At 39.2% G+C, this 18,914-nt stretch overlaps 1 protein-coding gene across 4 annotated transcripts in view; it reads right to left on the reverse strand.

Annotated features, from left to right (window-relative positions):
* The window catches only part of ROBO1 (roundabout guidance receptor 1), a 952,567-nt gene that overhangs the window by 12,657 nt on the left and 920,996 nt on the right, over positions 1-18,914 (reverse strand). For all 4 annotated transcript variants that reach the window (XM_007454543.1, XM_007454546.1, XM_007454545.1 and 1 more), the window contains 2 exons: positions 8,044-8,450; positions 5,013-5,165 (listed from right to left, as the gene is read on the reverse strand). In XM_007454543.1, coding sequence (XP_007454605.1) covers positions 5,013-5,165; positions 8,044-8,450 — 560 coding nt within the window. The remainder of the gene's footprint in view (positions 1-5,012; positions 5,166-8,043; positions 8,451-18,914) is intronic.

The following is an 18,914-nucleotide window of genomic DNA, read 5'->3' on the forward strand; positions in this document are numbered from 1 at the left end:
AAGCCGTGTCGCCTGCATCGACAGGCGGACTCTCAACCACTGCGCCACCAGGGAAGCCCTAGAAGATACTCTTATCACTCCGAAATTCCAAGGGTTTCAGGAGTTCTGTGCCAGGAACCAGGGACAAAGACCAGATATATTTCTCACTAAACCATAACCATCATGTTCTTTAAATGGGTATCGTAAAAAATAACTTGATATTACATCAAATTACATAATATGATTTGTGATCATTAAAGCTATATATGATGAATAAAGATCTTCTAGGGCTTCCCAGGTGGCGCAGTGGTTGAGAGTCCGCCTGCCGATGCAGGGGACGCGGGTTCGTGCCCCGGTCCGGGAAGATCCCACATGCCGCGGAGCGGCTGGGCCCGTGAGCCATGGCCGCTGAGCCTGCGCGTCCGCAGCCTGTGCTCCGCAACGGGAGAGGCTCGCGTACCGCAAAAAAAAATTTTTTAAATAATAAGAAAAATAAAAATAAAATGGGGGCCAAAGTACAGTCCATAGCATTAATTTTCCCAAGAATCTGGGAAAATCAAAAGATTTTTTTATCTTACAACATAAATTGCCATCGTCACTAGTGTTGATTTTCCTCCTTTACGACTTTAACGAATTTTTTTAAAACAACACTTAAAAAAAAGTACTATCATGATATTCTCCCTCATCTGCTGCTTGTTTATTAAAAATAACCAAAGAGTTAGAAGACAGATTGTAGTGAGTGGCTTAAAGCCAAGAGGCCCAAGGCTGAGCTGTTCTAAGTTCAGACTGAGCCTGGGACTGACAACGGGAGGAGAAAAGCCTAATTCAGAACATACCTGGAAGCAGAGCGAATGAGTGACTGCAGGCTCATTTCTGCACTATCTGCTCGCTACAAACTCAAACTGATTGCAAACACAGCTTATCAGGAAGCTGATGACTGCCACTATCATCAAATCGTAAAATGTCTGGGCTTATTGGATCACAAAGCTGATGATTATCACTATCATAAGATCATACAAAGCCTTGGGAATCTATAACTATCGAGACAAAATCTGTTACTGGATGCTCTATATAGGTATACAGATATACCTGTATCTATAATACAGGTAGAAAAAGAGAAGAGAATCCAATGATATTTTTAAGAGTTCTAACTTCCTGCATATAATTGCCACTGTATATAAGTGACAGAGGGGAATGCTGGTGGGCGTAATTTCTTAATATAAACAGATTAGCAAATAAATTCTTTTTTAGGTATTGTAAAATCCCTGAGTTAAGTCAGGGATTATCATAGTATAAACAATTCTATATTTCATAAAGTGATAAATAGTACTTTCATCCAGTTCATACCCCTAATAGCTAAAATTGGGTTTAACAAATGGGATTATGGAACTCATATATATGTATAGACTCTTTCTTTATACAATCATATAAACACCATTCTTTACACAAGACTGTCTAAATACCAATATAATGTATGTAAAGTAATACGTAAGAACATACACATGGAGACAATTCTGCCGGCATTAACTCACTATGGAGATCTAGCACTCTATTTACTTAACTACTTAAATTCCCAGACCTTGTAGTTAATGATATACCAAGTCAAAACAGCATCATTCCAAAGAGGGTGGTGAATTTATAATTTATGAAAAGTAGAGCTGGAGAAATAATGTAGATTTGGTTTTTAAATCAAGTATGTAAATGCTTCAGAAGGGGTTGAAAAGCGGTGGAAAGAATCAATTAGAAGGTCCTAGAAATGCACTTATGCTTGGCTTTAACTCGATAAAAGTCTGACTGATAAATATTCATATATTTTAATCCTACCCTTCATCTGGATTAAACTTGGAAGCGGCAAATATGAAATAAATAAAGAGTTGGATTCTGCCTGTCAGTGTGTCAATAGCATGCAGCCTTCTGCTTTGCAATGAGTACTCCCTGAGTGTTTATGAGACCTAGCATTTACCTGCAAACAAGGTATGGCACAGTGCCATGGATTAGGGGCTTGTGGGCCGTTATGGGCTGAATTGTGTCCCCTTCGAAATTCATATGTTGAAGTCCTCATCCCCAGTGCCTCAGAATGTGACTTGTATTTGACGACAGGGTCTTTAAAGAGGTAATGAAATTAAAATGAGGTCCTTAGGGTAGGCCCTAATCTAACCTGACCGGTGTCCTTTTAAGAAGAGGGCACATACATTCACTGAGGGAAGACCAAGTGAAGACACAGGGAGAAGGTGGTCATCTGCAAGCCAAGAAGAGAGGCTTCAGAAGAAACCAACCCTGCCTACACCGTGATCTTGGACTTTTAGCCTCCAGAACTGTGAGGAAATAAATTTCTGTTGTTTAAGTCACCTAGTTTCTGGTACTTTGTTAGGACAGCCCTAGAAAACTAATCAGAGCTGACTGACAAGGATCATCACAAATTACTCTTTATCAGTTGAGACCCAGCCACTATTTATCTCTCCTTATAGAATTTACAAAAATTCTGCAAAGGAAACTGATAATTTGAACAAAATTTACAAAGTAAAGATGCTGCACACTCGACTGACATACCATAGACTGAAAATAGCTCACATAAGAAGTCTATTGACAATAATCAAACTCATCCATCATAGTTGATGTATTTTAATCATAAAAAGCAAAAATGAAAGAACCCTCCAGGTCTTACTAATATATTTAATTCTCATTTTCACAACTGGCAGCTCTTTAAATTCTTTCTTTCCCTTTCCTCTCTCTCTTTCTTTAATAACTGTACAAATTGTATCTGCAATTGAGTTTCTTCATGAAGGAACTGTAAATATTTTTTTCAAAAAATGAGAAAATGATTTCTGATAAAATGATGTTTGTTTCCATGCTACAATCACTACTATCAAGAGTATGTGCATTTCTTTTATTTGGTGCATTAAGAAGTATCTACATTTAAATGATTTTGGTTCATCAATATGCATTATGGAAATGTATAAAATAACACATAGCTTTGTTATTTTTTTCGTTACCAAATCAGAAAGCATCCAGAATTATATTCAAGACTTGTCAGTACAGTAAACATAACTAAAAGACAGTTGGTTATCAAAATGCTAAAAGGAAGGTAAAGCTAGTACTTAAAAAACAGCTTTAGTTGTATCTCAATTTTGTCTATTTCTGTGACTTAGAGAAAATAATTACTGGCTTCTACCTTGTGGTATATATTATGACTACTCTGCATAATCACTTGTGAAATGAACATTTAGAAATTTAAATAATATTTCTTATTAACTTTTTCGCTTTCAAATATTTTAACATATTTCTTTGGTATTTCTGAAATTAACTTAAAAAATAACTTGGTTGCTTCATCATTCAATTTAATAGCTGTTATTCAGGGATTAGTTGAATTTATATTTAATTTTTAAACACACTGAAATAAGTACTACAGAACGTGGGCAATCAATATAGATCACAGTTTTCAAGCACAGTGTAATTTGTAATTGCAACACTATGCCCTTTAACTGGCATGTTTATATTATTTAAAGCATTTTTTTTTATTGGAGTATAATTGCTTCACAATACCGTGTTAATTTTAAAGCATTTTTAAAAGCATCACTCAATGCCAGAAGCCCCTCGAAACAAGTATAAATAAGAGGTAGAAAGAGCTACACAAACCTTTAGGCTAGGTTTTTTCCCTGATGTATTCAACCTAGATGTATTTACGTCAAGCTTTGATGTTTGACCAGTTTTCTGTTAGGAGCACCCTCTTCTAGATAATAAAAACTGATAGAAGAGCTATAAAACTTGTAAAATGCCATTATAGGGATCCCATAAATGTAAAACTGCCAATAGAGTTTGGGGATTTACACCTAGTGTTTGTCCCTTCACAGAGGGAAACATGCACAAAGCCACTATAATAACCCTTCAAAACCGGATAATATTCTGACAGCTCAGTGTCGCTGACAAAAGAGTCCTGGGCAGGATCCAGGAGGCCCAGGTGCGCTGTGTCATGCCAGTATTTAATGTAGTCTAACATCAGATAGATGCTAGTGAGAGAAAATACTCCGAATAAAGTATAGATAATAGCGTGGACAGCCACTCATTGCAAAATTACTTGTGCTCATCATGCTGTGAGCTTTGTATTAAATTTTTTCTGTCAAGTGGCAGGAATCAGAGAAGTGCCTCAGAAAACCTTCCTTGTAACCTTGGATAAGGATCTATAACATTGGTCTTCCATATGGTAATGGAAAATGATGCCCTTTGTGAAACACTGCTGACTGGTGATGAAGGTTCTATCAGGTTGGGGAATGGCGCCTGTGACAACCTTCTCCCCCCAACCCTTTAGCAGATTCAGCAAACTTGACAAGATGGGTGAGTCTGAGAGAGTTTATCTTACATGAATTTCCAACAAAGCCCTTGGGGTTGTTTTATAAAACGAGAAGGTGGCAGTTTAATAAATGCCGGGCCACCTGAGGCGCTTTCATTAAAGGCTTTCTCTAGACAACATCACAATGTTTGCGGTATTCCCCTGTGCTCCCTGGAGAATACAAGCCTTACTTCTTCAGTGGGAGTGGATACTGTACGTGAAGGCACGAAGGAAGATGACTCGATTTGCCTTTTGGGGCACAGACTAACTGTTCATATCATCACTATAGTTAGAATTTATGTTCAAATGAGCTTATTGTCTTCTATTTGAATGCAAAATTCACCAGGAAAAATAGTGAGGACATTTCGGAAGAGTTATCAGTGAATGTGATGAAGGTTAACCCTATGCCATGACACCAACTACAATAATGTCTATTTGTTTAAGACTATATAATAACCTTTTAAGAATATTAAAAGTATTATACATTGTTTTACTTTCTTAAATAACCTACTTACTAGAAAACTTCAGGGACTTGAGATGCCTGACAAGATATGGAAGTCGATCATTCCTATAAGTAATATGAGGCTTACTGTTTAATGAATTTTTAATGTAATTGCTAATGTCAGTGGATGCATTTTCAAGTCCTGGAGAGCCAGGGTAAAGAGGAGAGATTCATAGATGTTTCCATCCGTTTCAATGGACTTACCATCTGTGTAGGCTTCTCTGCGCAGATGTCCTGGCTGGTGTTTTTGTTTCTTGGCTGGTCTGACCTTCTGCACCACCGCAGCACTCATGTTGCTGTCTGTGGAGACAGGACTAGTGGGTCTAGGACACTGGGATGCGTGAAAATGTCGGCGGCCTGAGGAAAAAAATCAGCCAAACTCACCCATAAAGTTTAATTTAATTTAACACTAATAATCAAAATAAAACACTAAAACTATAAACATCCTTAATTAAAAAAAAAAAGCTTAAGTAAACTATTCTAGTAAACAATAGGATTCTTCTTATTCTGCTTGAGCTATCCACTGGAAAAAATACCCTAAAAGCATTTTCAGGCTCTTTTCTTTAACCATGGTACTTTTATTCTGATACCTATTTATTAAAGAAAAGCATTTTGACTGTTGCATCTACCTTCACTAAAGTGTTATGGTTAAACAAAAATGTGAATTAAATTTTTACGTAAGATATCCAATGTCTGTTGCTTTCTCAAAAGGAATAGCCAGGGCCCTTAAGAAATCCATGTTCTAAGAATGAACAGTACAAAATACATCCCTTATTTTAATTAAATATGTTTGTGCTATTCTTTGAAGACAGATTCCTAGTATCTTAATACATTCTCAGGTATTTTCTCTTAAGGTGGCCTGGAATTAAGCTAGCTCACGTATTCAGACCTGCCAAAAATTACTCACACCCCTTTTCTCTCACAAGATATTTATTTGCTGGTTATGGATATTTAAAGTGACCCCCTCCAGAGACTTTTATATTTTTTGGTGATGGTATAGGTAGTTGTTTTTGGTTATTTGATTTCAGAAGGACAGTATTCATAGGTGATAAATGAATCTGCTAATCAGACATAGTGCACTGCAGTGCTCTCCAATTCTCTGGCTTTTTCTTACAGAGACATATTACAACAGCACAAAATATTTAATCCATAATGGCAGTGGAGATCTACTGGCCCTACACTTGACCTTTGTTATTTTGGTTCCTTGAAATTCCAGAGATTCAAATCCAGAACTTTCTGTTGTACTACAAGAAACCTCAGAGAGACCTAGACAATATGTGTTTCGGCTATAAACAGAAGAGGCCGCATATAGTAAAATCAACACACTTAAATGTGCTAACGGAAGCATATTAAATAAAAGACATTAATGCAGCCAAGTGAGAAGCAATGTTATTGGATTATTCATTCATATTAACTTCAAGTCATATGATAAGCAGCACCCTTTCCTGAAAAGAACATTTTAATAAGCAGAGTCCAATGCCTGTTTAGTTCATTATAATTATAAACCGAATGAAAACCAGAAGGGCCACTAAATTACAATACAATAAAATATTAAACCGAACTCTTTTTAGCTATGATGGAGACTATTACAATTAAAGTTACATATCCATGAAAAGAGAATTAGGGCTGAGACTGAACCCATTACTCATTCTATCGTGTAAGGCCATCTACTGCTCATAGACCCTAAGGCATAAGGTCGTTTGCAGATGCATTTTCAACATTATTTCTATGTCTTGTTGATTTAATGAACTGAAACACACGCTTAATGCAATCTGAAAGCAGTAGTTTGAGATGCTTAATTTCACTTACTTATTTTTTTTTTTACAGAAGATTAAAAAATAAGGAGAAACAAAAGCTATATATAAAGTTAAATGTTCTTTATTTATTAGGAACGATAGATATGTTTGCATACTTATTTTATTATACCCAGAAGCAACTAGGAGAGAAAAAGGAAATTTGGTTGAATACCATAAAGTATAGGGCTGGCTGAAATAAGTATGCATTCTACGATAATAGTTTGAGAGATATTAGACATTTTTTTTCCTGTAACACACTCTTGATAAATAATATATAGGAAAAGAAAACTTTATGATGTGAGTTAAATTTTCTCTGAATGTATTCTACACTGATAAGAAATAATGACCAATCCAATATCTGAAGAGAACATGGAAAACTACCAATATGATAGTTATTAAACTAAGAAAAATAGAACAAAAGAGCAATTATTGATTTGTTGTGATAGTCTTTCTCAGAAATAGCTCTCTTTTTGACCACATTATTTTTATTCTATTCGTATTTTCTTGGTTGCAAGAAATATACATACACTCAACATGTATATGAATGTATATATGTACATATTCCATTCTACAAAAATGAAAATCATGTGATAAATGTATGATTTAAATTAAATTTTTTTTCTTTCTCATATTATTTACTTTCTAAACAGAGTTGGGAGTGGGAGATAAGTAAAAATGGGTTAAAACATAAGAATGGATATACAGTAATTAAAAAGAGGCTACTGGCAATGAAAAGGGAAAATAGATGGAAAAAATACATAAGCGTTTGGATTAACTTGCTCTCCAAATTATTAGATTAACAATATATACTTTAAGTGTGGAACATACTTATGCTTGAAAATGTGTGTATAGTACAAACATCTTTATATCTTCTCAATTAAATGAGTGTTCTAATTGAGAGGGCATGAAGAGAATGGGGGTTAAGGAGAAACAGCCCAGTTTCCAATGGTTGAGTGTCCCCTCTGGACATTTATCTATTTCTCCTAGACACTTTCTAATTAAATGGGATGAGAGAACTACCTCAATGAATTTTATTTTGGTGACTTTTTACATCTTAGAAAAAACCATATAATACAAACCTCATTTAATTGACCATATACATTCCAAAAGAAATTGTACATGTATTTGCTAAGACTATGTTAAAAATGAAGACTTTTCAGGTAGCTTCACTCACATTACATAGGATTTATTAAATAAAAATAAAATAGAAGATTTAAAAAGCCTGTTATGAAAAAGGGAATAAGCAAGCTACATCATCATCTTGGACCTTGGTTTCCTTAGGCAGCCCCCAAAAAAGAGTAATAATAGTTGCATTTCATATAGGACATAAGATTATGGATCTCCATAATCAGCAACATAAGATTATGGATCGCCAATCAGCAACTGACAAATGCACATCGAATTTTCTTTTCCAGCTTGGAGAAAAGCGGACGACTTACCAGCAGCATCCTGCATTTGGCGCCGTGCCACTTTCAGACCAGCATACTCTGCTGCTGCTGCCACCGCCTGGGCAAAATCGGCATCGGTGAAAAAGGAGCCGTCAGAAGAACTAACACTGGAGCGTCCGCTGGAAATGTTGTCCTCCTCTGAGGCCGAGCCCCAGCCATTGATCATGGACCCAGTGACAGAGCTCTCCAGGTCCCCAACACTGGAGGCAGGGGTCTGCTCAAGCCCGCGTAACAAAAGCCTTCTGGTCTGCATTTTGGCTACTTCCATGTCGGCTTCGTCTTCTTCCTCTTCTGGCGCATCCGTATCCATATCTGAGACGAGGGGTCCTGAAATGTAGCCGTACGTATGGGGTGGGGAAATCGGCCGTGGAGGTGGAGGAGGGCTCACCGGCTGCCGTCTGCAGGAAAGTGAATAAACAGGTATGGCTTAGCTCATTACTTAGGACACAAAAGCACAAGTTAACCAAGAAATTCACAAGTCTTTGCTTCCGTGGAGCTAATTTGTTCAGGAAAAACAACGGGAAATCAGAGCATTGTAGGTTTTATTCTGAGTTGTAAGAAATTTACCTCAAAACCAGAGGTACTTTTTTTTTTTTTTTTTTGTGGGCCTCTCACTGTTGTGGCCTCTCCCGTTGCGGAGCACAGGCTCCGGACGCGCAGGCTCAGTGGCCATGGCTCACGGGCCCAGCCGCTCCGCGGCACGTGGGATCTTCCCGGACCGGGGCACGAACCCGTGTCCCCTGCATCGGCAGGCGGACTTTCAACCACTGCGCCACCAGGGAAGCCCCAGAGGTACTTTTAAGCATGCTGGGCTACCTTTTGATTCAAGCTTAATAGAAATATACTCAACTATCTATAAGTCTCCTTACGTTTTATTTTCTGGATTACGTTCAGTTAAAACAGGTGTAAGTAATACCTATTTCAAAATTGACACCTATGTATTTGTCCTAAAGTGTATGGAATATTATTGACAGCTTATTATGACCAAAGACAGCAGACATCAGTCCTGAAACAGGCTGCTCCTTAAACATATAAACATGTTCCTTTCCCTTTCCTTCACTGCCACTCCCACCATTGTAAGCAAATGGACTCATTCATTTTGACAACAGAGAGTAGAATTTTATAGGATTAAAAAAATTTGCGTTGAGGGCTTCCCTGGTGGCGCAGTGGTTGAGGGTCCGCCTGCCGATGCAGGGGACACGGGGTCGTGCCCCGGTCTGGGAGGATCCCACATGCCGTGGAGCGGCTGGGCACGTGAGCCATGGCCGCTGGGCCTGCACGTCCGGAGCCCGTGCTCCGCAGTGGGAGAGGCCACAACAGTGAGAGGCCCGTGTACCGAAAAAGAAAAAAAAAAGAAAAATTATGCATTGAGCATATGACACAATTTCCTTTAGATTTTAGTCTATTAAAAAGGTCTAAGAGCCAAGAGCAGTTTTTCTCCAAATGACTTACGTATAAAGATTATTAGCTATTTGCAAGTATATAGCTTTTACCATTATTCCACCTGTTTAACAAAATGCTTACAGGTATTTTTCTTGATGCTCTGTAAGTTAAGTGCCAAAGTTCAGGACAAAATGAAGCAGTATCCTACAATTTAAGTTCACAGTTACCAATAATTGGTTTCAGCCATCTCTCCACAGATCTGGGGAACATCAGTGAAAAGCAGTCCTCCTACCCTCCAACACCATCACACACAGTGAATATAAGATGACTGAGAAGGTAGAGAGCATTTGGACATTAGTGGAAAGCAAGGTTTGTGGAAATAAGCTATTCCCAAGGCTGGAGAATGCCAAGAGATTAACTCCTAATTAGGAAAGTGCCTGAAAAAAGGGACACATATAGTGATTTCCACTTGGAGGACTACTTAGTGATGTGCTCAACAGTCCCAGTGCTCTCTAAGCAAGGTTAAAAAGATGACATAAAGGGAATATCATTTGGAAGAGTCATGACAACACCTCAACAAATTCTGTGCTCCTGAGAAGTAAAGAGGATAGATTCCAAATAAGCCTGCCGACCTGAGCACTAGTGTTGGAGGGTAAGTGACATTAGGATATAGTGTAATCTGGTGACCCTATGGCTTGGGAGACGAGGAGAGATATGGCATGAATGCCACTGACTGGTAGTCCACCTGAAGATGTGGCTAAATTGTTCAAGGACTACAAATGCCCATCGATGCTGTCCAGGATTGAGTCCTTCATCAGTGGAGGAAGTTGGTGCCAGCCCCCTTCCCTCACCATTCTTGTGATACTCATAGAGCAAGATGAGACAGAACAGTCAGTCGGGCTAAGCGAAGAGAAGACCGGATCCTCATCTACTTTGCTCTTTTTATGTGCCCTTTTCCTTGCCTTAGCACTTGGGAGAATGCACTGGGAAGAGTGAGGAAGGAAGTGATTAAAAACAGAACACACCCATTACTCCATGCCACCATGGCCACAGGCATGTGCAATCTGCAAAAAATCTGGAAATGCATGATTATGGTTTTAAAATTAACAGGACCAGGTCTTAAATTAAAAGAAAGCAAACAAACAAACAAAAAACCATGTAGGATCTGGTCAAGATCTAACTTAGGGACCTGCTATAGAGAGGGAAATGGAAGTTCAATATAGCACAGTGGTTAGGGTGGCATGGCAGTTGTTCGAAGAAAAAAGTGTTGTGCTTTTTATCCCAATGAATTGAGACACTTCAATGAACATGTTTTACTAACACAAATGGAAAGCATTAAAAATGAATGAGTACTAAAATACTACAGTTAACTAATTTATTGAGCACCTACTTTGCAGCTAAGTATTTTACAATGTTAACTCATTTAATTTTCTCAACAACTTTCCAGGGTATTTATTTTATTATTATTTTAACAGATGAGGAGATTGAAATTCAGAGGACACTGAAATTAAGGACCTTGCCAAAGTTCCCACAACTAGTATGTATCAAATTTAGAATTTAATCCCACATTCCATTTCCAAGGCCATGGCCTTTCCTCTAAGAATGGTGTTATTACACATATACACATATATATACACACACATATGTGATATATATACACATACACAGTTCTTCAGTATAATGTGTTATTTTTCATTTCTGGGTCATTTCTAATGCATCTGTGTGTGGCACTAGAAGAAACATGAAGATATGCCAAAGCTGAAGTTATTTAAGAGATTAAAATGGATAATTGTTTCAATATGGAGTGTGTTACACACACAGGATGAAAACCTTTATTTAATTTGGATTGTTATAAAATACCATACTTAAAAGTCAATTTACAGTCTTTGTCAGCAGGCACATCCAAAATACAAGAAACTTCTTTTTAAAATACATGTAAGACTTTTTAGCACAAAAGGGACTATTTTGACCATCAGTGAAGGGATGTAAGACAGCCAACTTCACAATGAACGGATGCTAGCATGGTTGCATTTGGATAATTCACATTCTGTGAAGCAAAAACATCTTCATGTTAAATGAGAGCTGGCTTTTAACTACTACCACCCTGTGCAAATGCTGAGGAAAGACAGAAAAATTTATTCAAGCCATCTGTAAATAAGGCAAGCCCAGGGAACGTGTGATAAAGCTGTACGGTTTGAAATATGTAATATACTCTATTTGAAAACAAAAAGCTATTTCAAGATGCTGCACTCAAGTGGGACTTGCCACAAATGAACCTCAACCCTCTCAATTTTTCCCCCTGAGGGGTTTCAGTGTCTTCTGAAATAATGTACAACTACATGGCTGCTAATCACAACACTCTAGGCTCCTGCAAAAATGATGCCTTCATAAGCATGTTCAAGAGAAGAAGGGAAAAATTCCACTAATTTATGAAAGCAGGTATTTATATAGTTTACCACATAGCATTTACCAGGCAAAAGATGGAAGGGGGAAAATACATACCTTTGAGATTTTTTTCTAAAACTGGTATAGTTTCAATACTTTGTATAATTAACCATTAACTGGTTTGTAAACAGACAAAATATTTAATTTTTCTTGGCCTTCTTTCTTTTCCTTCCAATTATATCATACTCAGTTCGTCTACAGTAATAAAATATCTATAAATTTCCTGTTCCATACATAAAATTTACTTTTACTTTTCAAGAGATTTTTTTTCACTAAATATCAACTACAGTAAACTCAATAGCACCAGACACTTCTGATGCTACATTTAATTTATTACATTTAATTTTATTATTTTCATAGTTATTGTCTGAAAAGAGAGAAGATTCCTATTATGCTGGTCATCTAGTTTATCTAGTTTTGGACAAAAAATGGAATATCTCAGAAGCTAATCAGAATGCCAAAATTGCAATATCCATAATAATGCAAGTATGAAATACTTATCTAGTTAAATGTTGCAAAGTTATAATGGTTTTAGCTCAGTAATTTCTTATTCATATACATTACACTATTTATAATGCCCCTAATCAGTAAACATAAAAGTAAAAAACGGGGCTTCCCTGGTGGCACAGTGGTTGAGAGTCCGCCTGCCGATGCAGGGGACACAGGTTCGTGCCCCGGTCCGGGAAGATCCCACGTGCCGCGGAGCGGCTGGGCCCGTGAGCCATGGCCGCTGAGCCTGCGCGTCAAAACAAAAAGCTATTTCAAGATGCTGCACTCAAGTGGGACTTGCCACAAATGAACCTCAACCCTCTCAATTTTTCCCCCTGAGGGGTTTCAGTGTCTTCTGAAATAATGTACAACTACATGGCTGCTAATCACAACACTCTAGGCTCCTGCAAAAATGATGCCTTCATAAGCATGTTCAAGAGAAGAAGGGAAAAATTCCACTAATTTATGAAAGCAGGTATTTATATAGTTTACCACATAGCATTTACCAGGCAAAAGATGGAAGGGGGAAAATACATACCTTTGAGATTTTTTTCTAAAACTGGTATAGTTTCAATACTTTGTATAATTAACCATTAACTGGTTTGTAAACAGACAAAATATTTAATTTTTCTTGGCCTTCTTTCTTTTCCTTCCAATTATATCATACTCAGTTCGTCTACAGTAATAAAATATCTATAAATTTCCTGTTCCATACATAAAATTTACTTTTACTTTTCAAGAGATTTTTTTTCACTAAATATCAACTACAGTAAACTCAATAGCACCAGACACTTCTGATGCTACATTTAATTTATTACATTTAATTTTATTATTTTCATAGTTATTGTCTGAAAAGAGAGAAGATTCCTATTATGCTGGTCATCTAGTTTATCTAGTTTTGGACAAAAAATGGAATATCTCAGAAGCTAATCAGAATGCCAAAATTGCAATATCCATAATAATGCAAGTATGAAATACTTATCTAGTTAAATGTTGCAAAGTTATAATGGTTTTAGCTCAGTAATTTCTTATTCATATACATTACACTATTTATAATGCCCCTAATCAGTAAACATAAAAGTAAAAAACGGGGCTTCCCTGGTGGCACAGTGGTTGAGAGTCCGCCTGCCGATGCAGGGGACACAGGTTCGTGCCCCGGTCCGGGAAGATCCCACGTGCCGCGGAGCGGCTGGGCCCGTGAGCCATGGCCGCTGAGCCTGCGCGTCTGGAGCCTGTACTCCGCAACGGGAGAGGCCACAACAGTGAAAGGCCCGCATACCGCAAAAATAAAATAAAATAAAATAAAATAAAGTAAAAAATGTATTCATTCTTTAAACATTGACTGTGTACTAACTGTGGTGAAGGAACTTTTAGGTTCTGAGACCAAAGGGATCACAAGGACACGGCTTAGGGAATGGTTTACTCTTTATACTTTAAGACATGGAAGGATTCGATTTTAAGGCACTCATACTTAATAAAGCTAACTGTGTATCAGTCCGTGGCAGACTGTATTTTGCAAAGATGTCCATAACAATATCTTCCATCCACAATGCGCTTCTGGGATGAGAACCTGCCATCCCCCCCATCGAGAGAAGGAGTTTAGTTCTAAGTTCCTGAGTGTGGGTGGACCCTGTGACTGCTCTGACCACAGAATGTGGCAGAAGTGAGACTGCGCCAGTTCTGAGTGTAGCTCTTAACTGGCCTGGCAACTTCCTTTCCCTGCCATGTAAGAAGTGCCACTCCGCTGAGATCGCCATGTTATGAGAAGCCTGGGCTGTGGTGGAGAGCCCCTGGAGGATAAGACTCCATAAGGAGCCAGAGAGAGGTCACGGAGCACTGAAACGTCAGGCATGTAAGTGAAGAAACTCACTTCAAAGTTGATCTCACAGCCCCAAAGACCAGAGGAAGCCATGTGGGTTGGCGATGAATCGCCCAGGTGAATCCTTTCAGAATTCCTGACTCATGGAATTGTGAGCAAAACAAAACGGTTTTAGTGATTATGTTTTAGTGTAATTTGTAGGCTGCAAGAGAAACAGGAACTTAGGGACTATGCTAGAAATTCAGCTAAATAAAATAGATATGTTCCTTGCCTGAAGGGACTTAGAGTCTAGCAGAGGAGACAATTAATTGAATACGCAATGGTAATGCAGTATTCACAAAGCTCCGTGACAGAAGATATCTAGGGCACGGTGGGAACACATAGAATTGGCTTCAGTCTCAGAGCTGAGACATCAGGGAAAGATTCTAATGAGAGCATCTGCCATTTGATCTTGGATCTAAAGGATATGCTCTAAAAAGCTCTAAAAAGAGAGAGGGGATAATGGTGTCCCAGGAAGATGAGAAGGCAAGTGGTAAGACCTCAAAGTGGGGGAGAGCGAGGCAGGAGATAGATGGGCCCCAGGCTGAGCGCCTTGAGTTTGTCCCCTGTGGACAGATATACCAAGATGAAGACAACAGCAGGAGGGAGAAGCTGAGCCCTGCCCAGATGAGAGATAAAGAGACCACATATTCCTCATTCTCCAAGTCAAGGAGACCTTCCCGACTACACACACACAGAAAGGCTCCTTGAAGGACAAAAATGGAGGGGGGCGCCACCCCATAGTAAGTGATGTCAACCTACCCACAGGCCTCTTCGCTGGAATCCATCTTGGCTAAGAGATGCGCACGCACACATGGGAGGACCCTGAAATAAACCAAATGCTGACTCAGAGCCAGGCAAAGCGAGATGATTGGCCAAAGGAAACCCGGAAGAAATGCCCCACGTACGAGATTCAAACTGCCACGAGGGTGCAACTCTCTCTCTGAGCCCGCCTGTGTGTGCCTATTCACACGTACTCTTTTTCCCCCTAATAAACACTTTACTTGTTTCACTACTTTCTGTCTCTTTGTGGAAATTTATTTGTCACTGGCCTGGCCACTGGCCACTGGTCCCTGGTGGTCTAGTGGCTAGGATTCAGCGTTCTCTCTGCTGCGGCCTGACTTCAGTCTCCGGCCGGGGAACCGAAATCCTTCTTCAAGCCGCTGCAGGCTGAGGCCACCCAAGATCAAGAGCACTGGGCATTTCAGGAACCGGAAGAAACGTAGAGTAAAGGCAACAGGAACAGTGAGGAGGGGAGTGGCAATGGGTAGGCAAAGGAAGGCATGCAGCGGTCAGGTCACAAAGGGCCTTGATTGCTACATTAAGGAATCTTGCCTTTATTCTAAGGGAAATGAGAAGTCATTGAGAGATTTTAAGCAATGGAGAGACTTGATCAGTGTCGCATTTTAGGAAAATGCCTCTGCACAGTCTGCGGCAAGAAGATTAGATTGAAGAAAGGGCAAGGCTAGAGGCAACAAAGACCACTTATGGACCATTATAGTAATACAGGCAAGAGAAAATGGCTGTAGGAAGTAGGGAAGTGCCTTTATGGCTGGAGATACATGTATTGCTCTGAGTGATATTCAAGCAGTAAAAATCTGCAGGAACAGGTACTTGGATATAAGGGTCTGATTCTCTAGAATGAAATCTGTAGAGAAATACCTGTCTGTCTTTAATGAGCGCATCATGAGGGGAGTGGCAGGATGATGAGAAACAGAAGTCACCTACTGATGGGGTAGGCATCCAAATAGGTTAAAGGTTTGAGAAGAGGCTTGACTCAAAGACTTAGAGATGGGCATTACAGCATTATATATAGTATCAAAAAGGTAGACATGACTTAAATGCCCAATATTAAGGAATTGTTTAAATAAATTAACAGTATACATTTGTTTAACGTGAGTATCTAAACTGTAATTGGCATGGAAAAATTCACTGTTCAGTGAAAAAAATACCTTATAAAATTATATTGGCATATCACAAATTCAAAGCAGTGTGAGTACATGTAGAGACGAACAGAAAAGACCTTCACTGAGTTCTTAATGGTGAAAATTTCTGACAACATAGATCATTGGTACTTTGGTATTTTCATTTTGTCTATATGTATTTTCAAAAATGTCTATGGTAAACATGTAGAATATTCCTTCAGCATAAAAGAGCAGTAATAGTTTTTTGTTTAATGGGCTTTCATCTACTTCATATTAGTGTCCAGTGTTATTAATATTGTACCTTCATAGGCTGAAAGTCATACCTTTTAAAAAAAGGCTGAATGTAGTAGTCAAAGAGGATTTTAAGGGCAGATACCCAATGCATTTCCCAATTATACCTGTTCACTTTGAGTTCACCCCCACCAAAACAGCAGGGAGTCAGTCAACTCCTCTAGTATCAGATTCCATTCATCAGATACTTAGTGAAGAAGGCTTCGTGGAACTCAATGATGTGAGTAGGACTTGAGCTCTGCTCTCGAAGAGCTTTTAATTTAAATAGGGAAACAGATGCAACAGCCAATGCTAATGCAACATGAAAACCTGATTAGTGTGGTAGCAGAGCTGTGAACAGACCACTGTAAAGAGTAAAGAGAAAGATTAGTTGATTTTTGCCAGGCAACAAGAAGAAAGTTGCACAGGTGGTGCATTTGAACAGGACTTGGAAAGATGAGAAGTGTTCACCAGGCAATCAAAGAAACAGCATGTGCCAAGACGCATGTGCTTAGTGAGGGCGCTAAGGATTTTGGTGACAGTCATGAAAGGCAAGAGCGGCCTGCCCCTCCTGCTAGCCCTCTGTGGGCCGGAGAGTGGCATTGCTGACTGGCTGTTGGTGAGTTTAAGACAACAGGGAATTTCAAACAGACTAATTAGAAAAGAGGGTGTGTGGAGGGGTTGGGAGGGAAGAGGTAAGTAAAGGAAAAAGGATTGTAAGAGGCTTTGAATACTGGTCTAAACAATAAGAGCTGACTCTGAATGGGGAGCGACATTACCAAACTAGGGGGTAAAGTAAGATAATGTGGAGAGTGGACACAAAAGGGGAGAGAGAAGAAAAGTGGTGATCAGGTCAAGTATGTAGCAATATTTCAAGAGACAGGGACTGAGGGCCTGCCCTGGGATTCTAGGAATGGAAACATAGGAACAAAATCAAGAGATATTTTGGAGTTAGAAAAGAAGGGGCTTGGTGAATAACTTACTTTGGGGAATGGTAGGAAGATAACAGAAGAAATCAAACTATAAGATAATTACACTGATTTCAAAATCACAATTTTTTGTGATATTTTTGCCTATTCCCTTGGCTCTTTTATTTTTAATATGTTGGTCAAATAAATAAGGATTAATGATTCTAAACAAGAGAGCCAATAAAGGAGGAAAGGGAACAAGTCTGAAAGGTCAAGCGCAAAGAAAAAGAATTTGATTTCAGACATGTGTAGTCTGAGATGTCCAAGTGAAAATATCATGGTAGTGCTCAAGAAAAAGGGCTGGGCTGGCAAAATCAATGCGAAAGCCCTCAGAATATAAGTAATACTTGAACCAAGTGCAAGGATGACAGAATAAGGGTGAGGACAGTAGGGAACTAATATTTGTTGAATACTTACCCTGCTTTAGATACTTTATATACACGATTTCATTTAATTCTCACAAGAAATCAGAAAATTGCTATCACTGCAGAAAGCCTAAGTGTAATAAAGACGGAGAAGCCTTTAGACTGACGATTAAGAGGTTACCTTCTGAAGCCTGATGGAAGCAAAATGGTATAAGCCAGCATACAGGGGGCTGAGGTGTGAGAAAGAATTAGGAAGGTAGAAGAGATTAAAGAATCCTACAGGGCTTCCCTGGTGGCGCAGTGGTTGGGAGTCCGCCTGCCGATGCAGGGGACACGGGTTCGTGCCCCGGTCCGGGAAGATCCCGCATGCCGTGGAGCAGCTGGGCCCGTGAGCCATGGCCGCTGGGCCTGTGCGTCCGGAGCCTGTGCTCCACGACGGGAGAGGCCACAAAGTGAGAGGCCCGTGTACTGAAAAAAAAAGAAAAAAAAAAAGAATCCTACAGGGTAGGAGAGAAAAAGAGCAGGGTGACTGGAAAGTTTAAAAAGTAGTAAGGTATATACACTACGATGTGTAAAATAGCTAGCTAGTGGGAACGTGCTATAAAGCACGGGAAGCTCAGCTCGGTGCTCTGTGATGACCTAGATGGGTGGGTGGGACGGAGGTCCAAGAGGGAGGGGATATATGTATACATATAGCTGATTCACTGCATTGTACAGCAGAAACTAACACAACACTGTAAAGCAATTATACTCCAAAAAAAAAAGCAGTAGGGTTAACAGTGAAGAGAAAGGATTGAATGAAGAGAAAGAGGCTGAAAAGTCAACATAGATAAGCTGCTTTTTGATCGTGATCAAGAAAGGTGAAGAGAATGACATAAGGAACACAAAAGAAGAGCTGGCCAGGAAGAAGATACTGTGTGTACCACTTGTAACACAGAGGAGGAGGGTGAGGAAATAGGCGATTTGAAAGAATGAGAAAAGAATGTTGAGGTATTTCAGAGCTAACAGCCTCTATTAGCGCCTCATTTTCTCCGAATAAGGGTGGCAGAGATGCTTGTGACCTTAATAGGGAAAAGAGATGCCTTATTTATTCTCAGTCTTCCTGAAGTTCCATGGGTTAATAATACTAAAGTTAAATGTCTGGCAATCCAACTTCCCC

The sequence above is a fragment of the Lipotes vexillifer genome, unplaced genomic scaffold (genome assembly GCF_000442215.2).
Source record: "Lipotes vexillifer unplaced genomic scaffold, Lipotes_vexillifer_v1.1 scaffold1816, whole genome shotgun sequence".
In the NCBI taxonomy this organism is placed as follows: domain Eukaryota; kingdom Metazoa; phylum Chordata; class Mammalia; order Artiodactyla; family Lipotidae; genus Lipotes; species Lipotes vexillifer.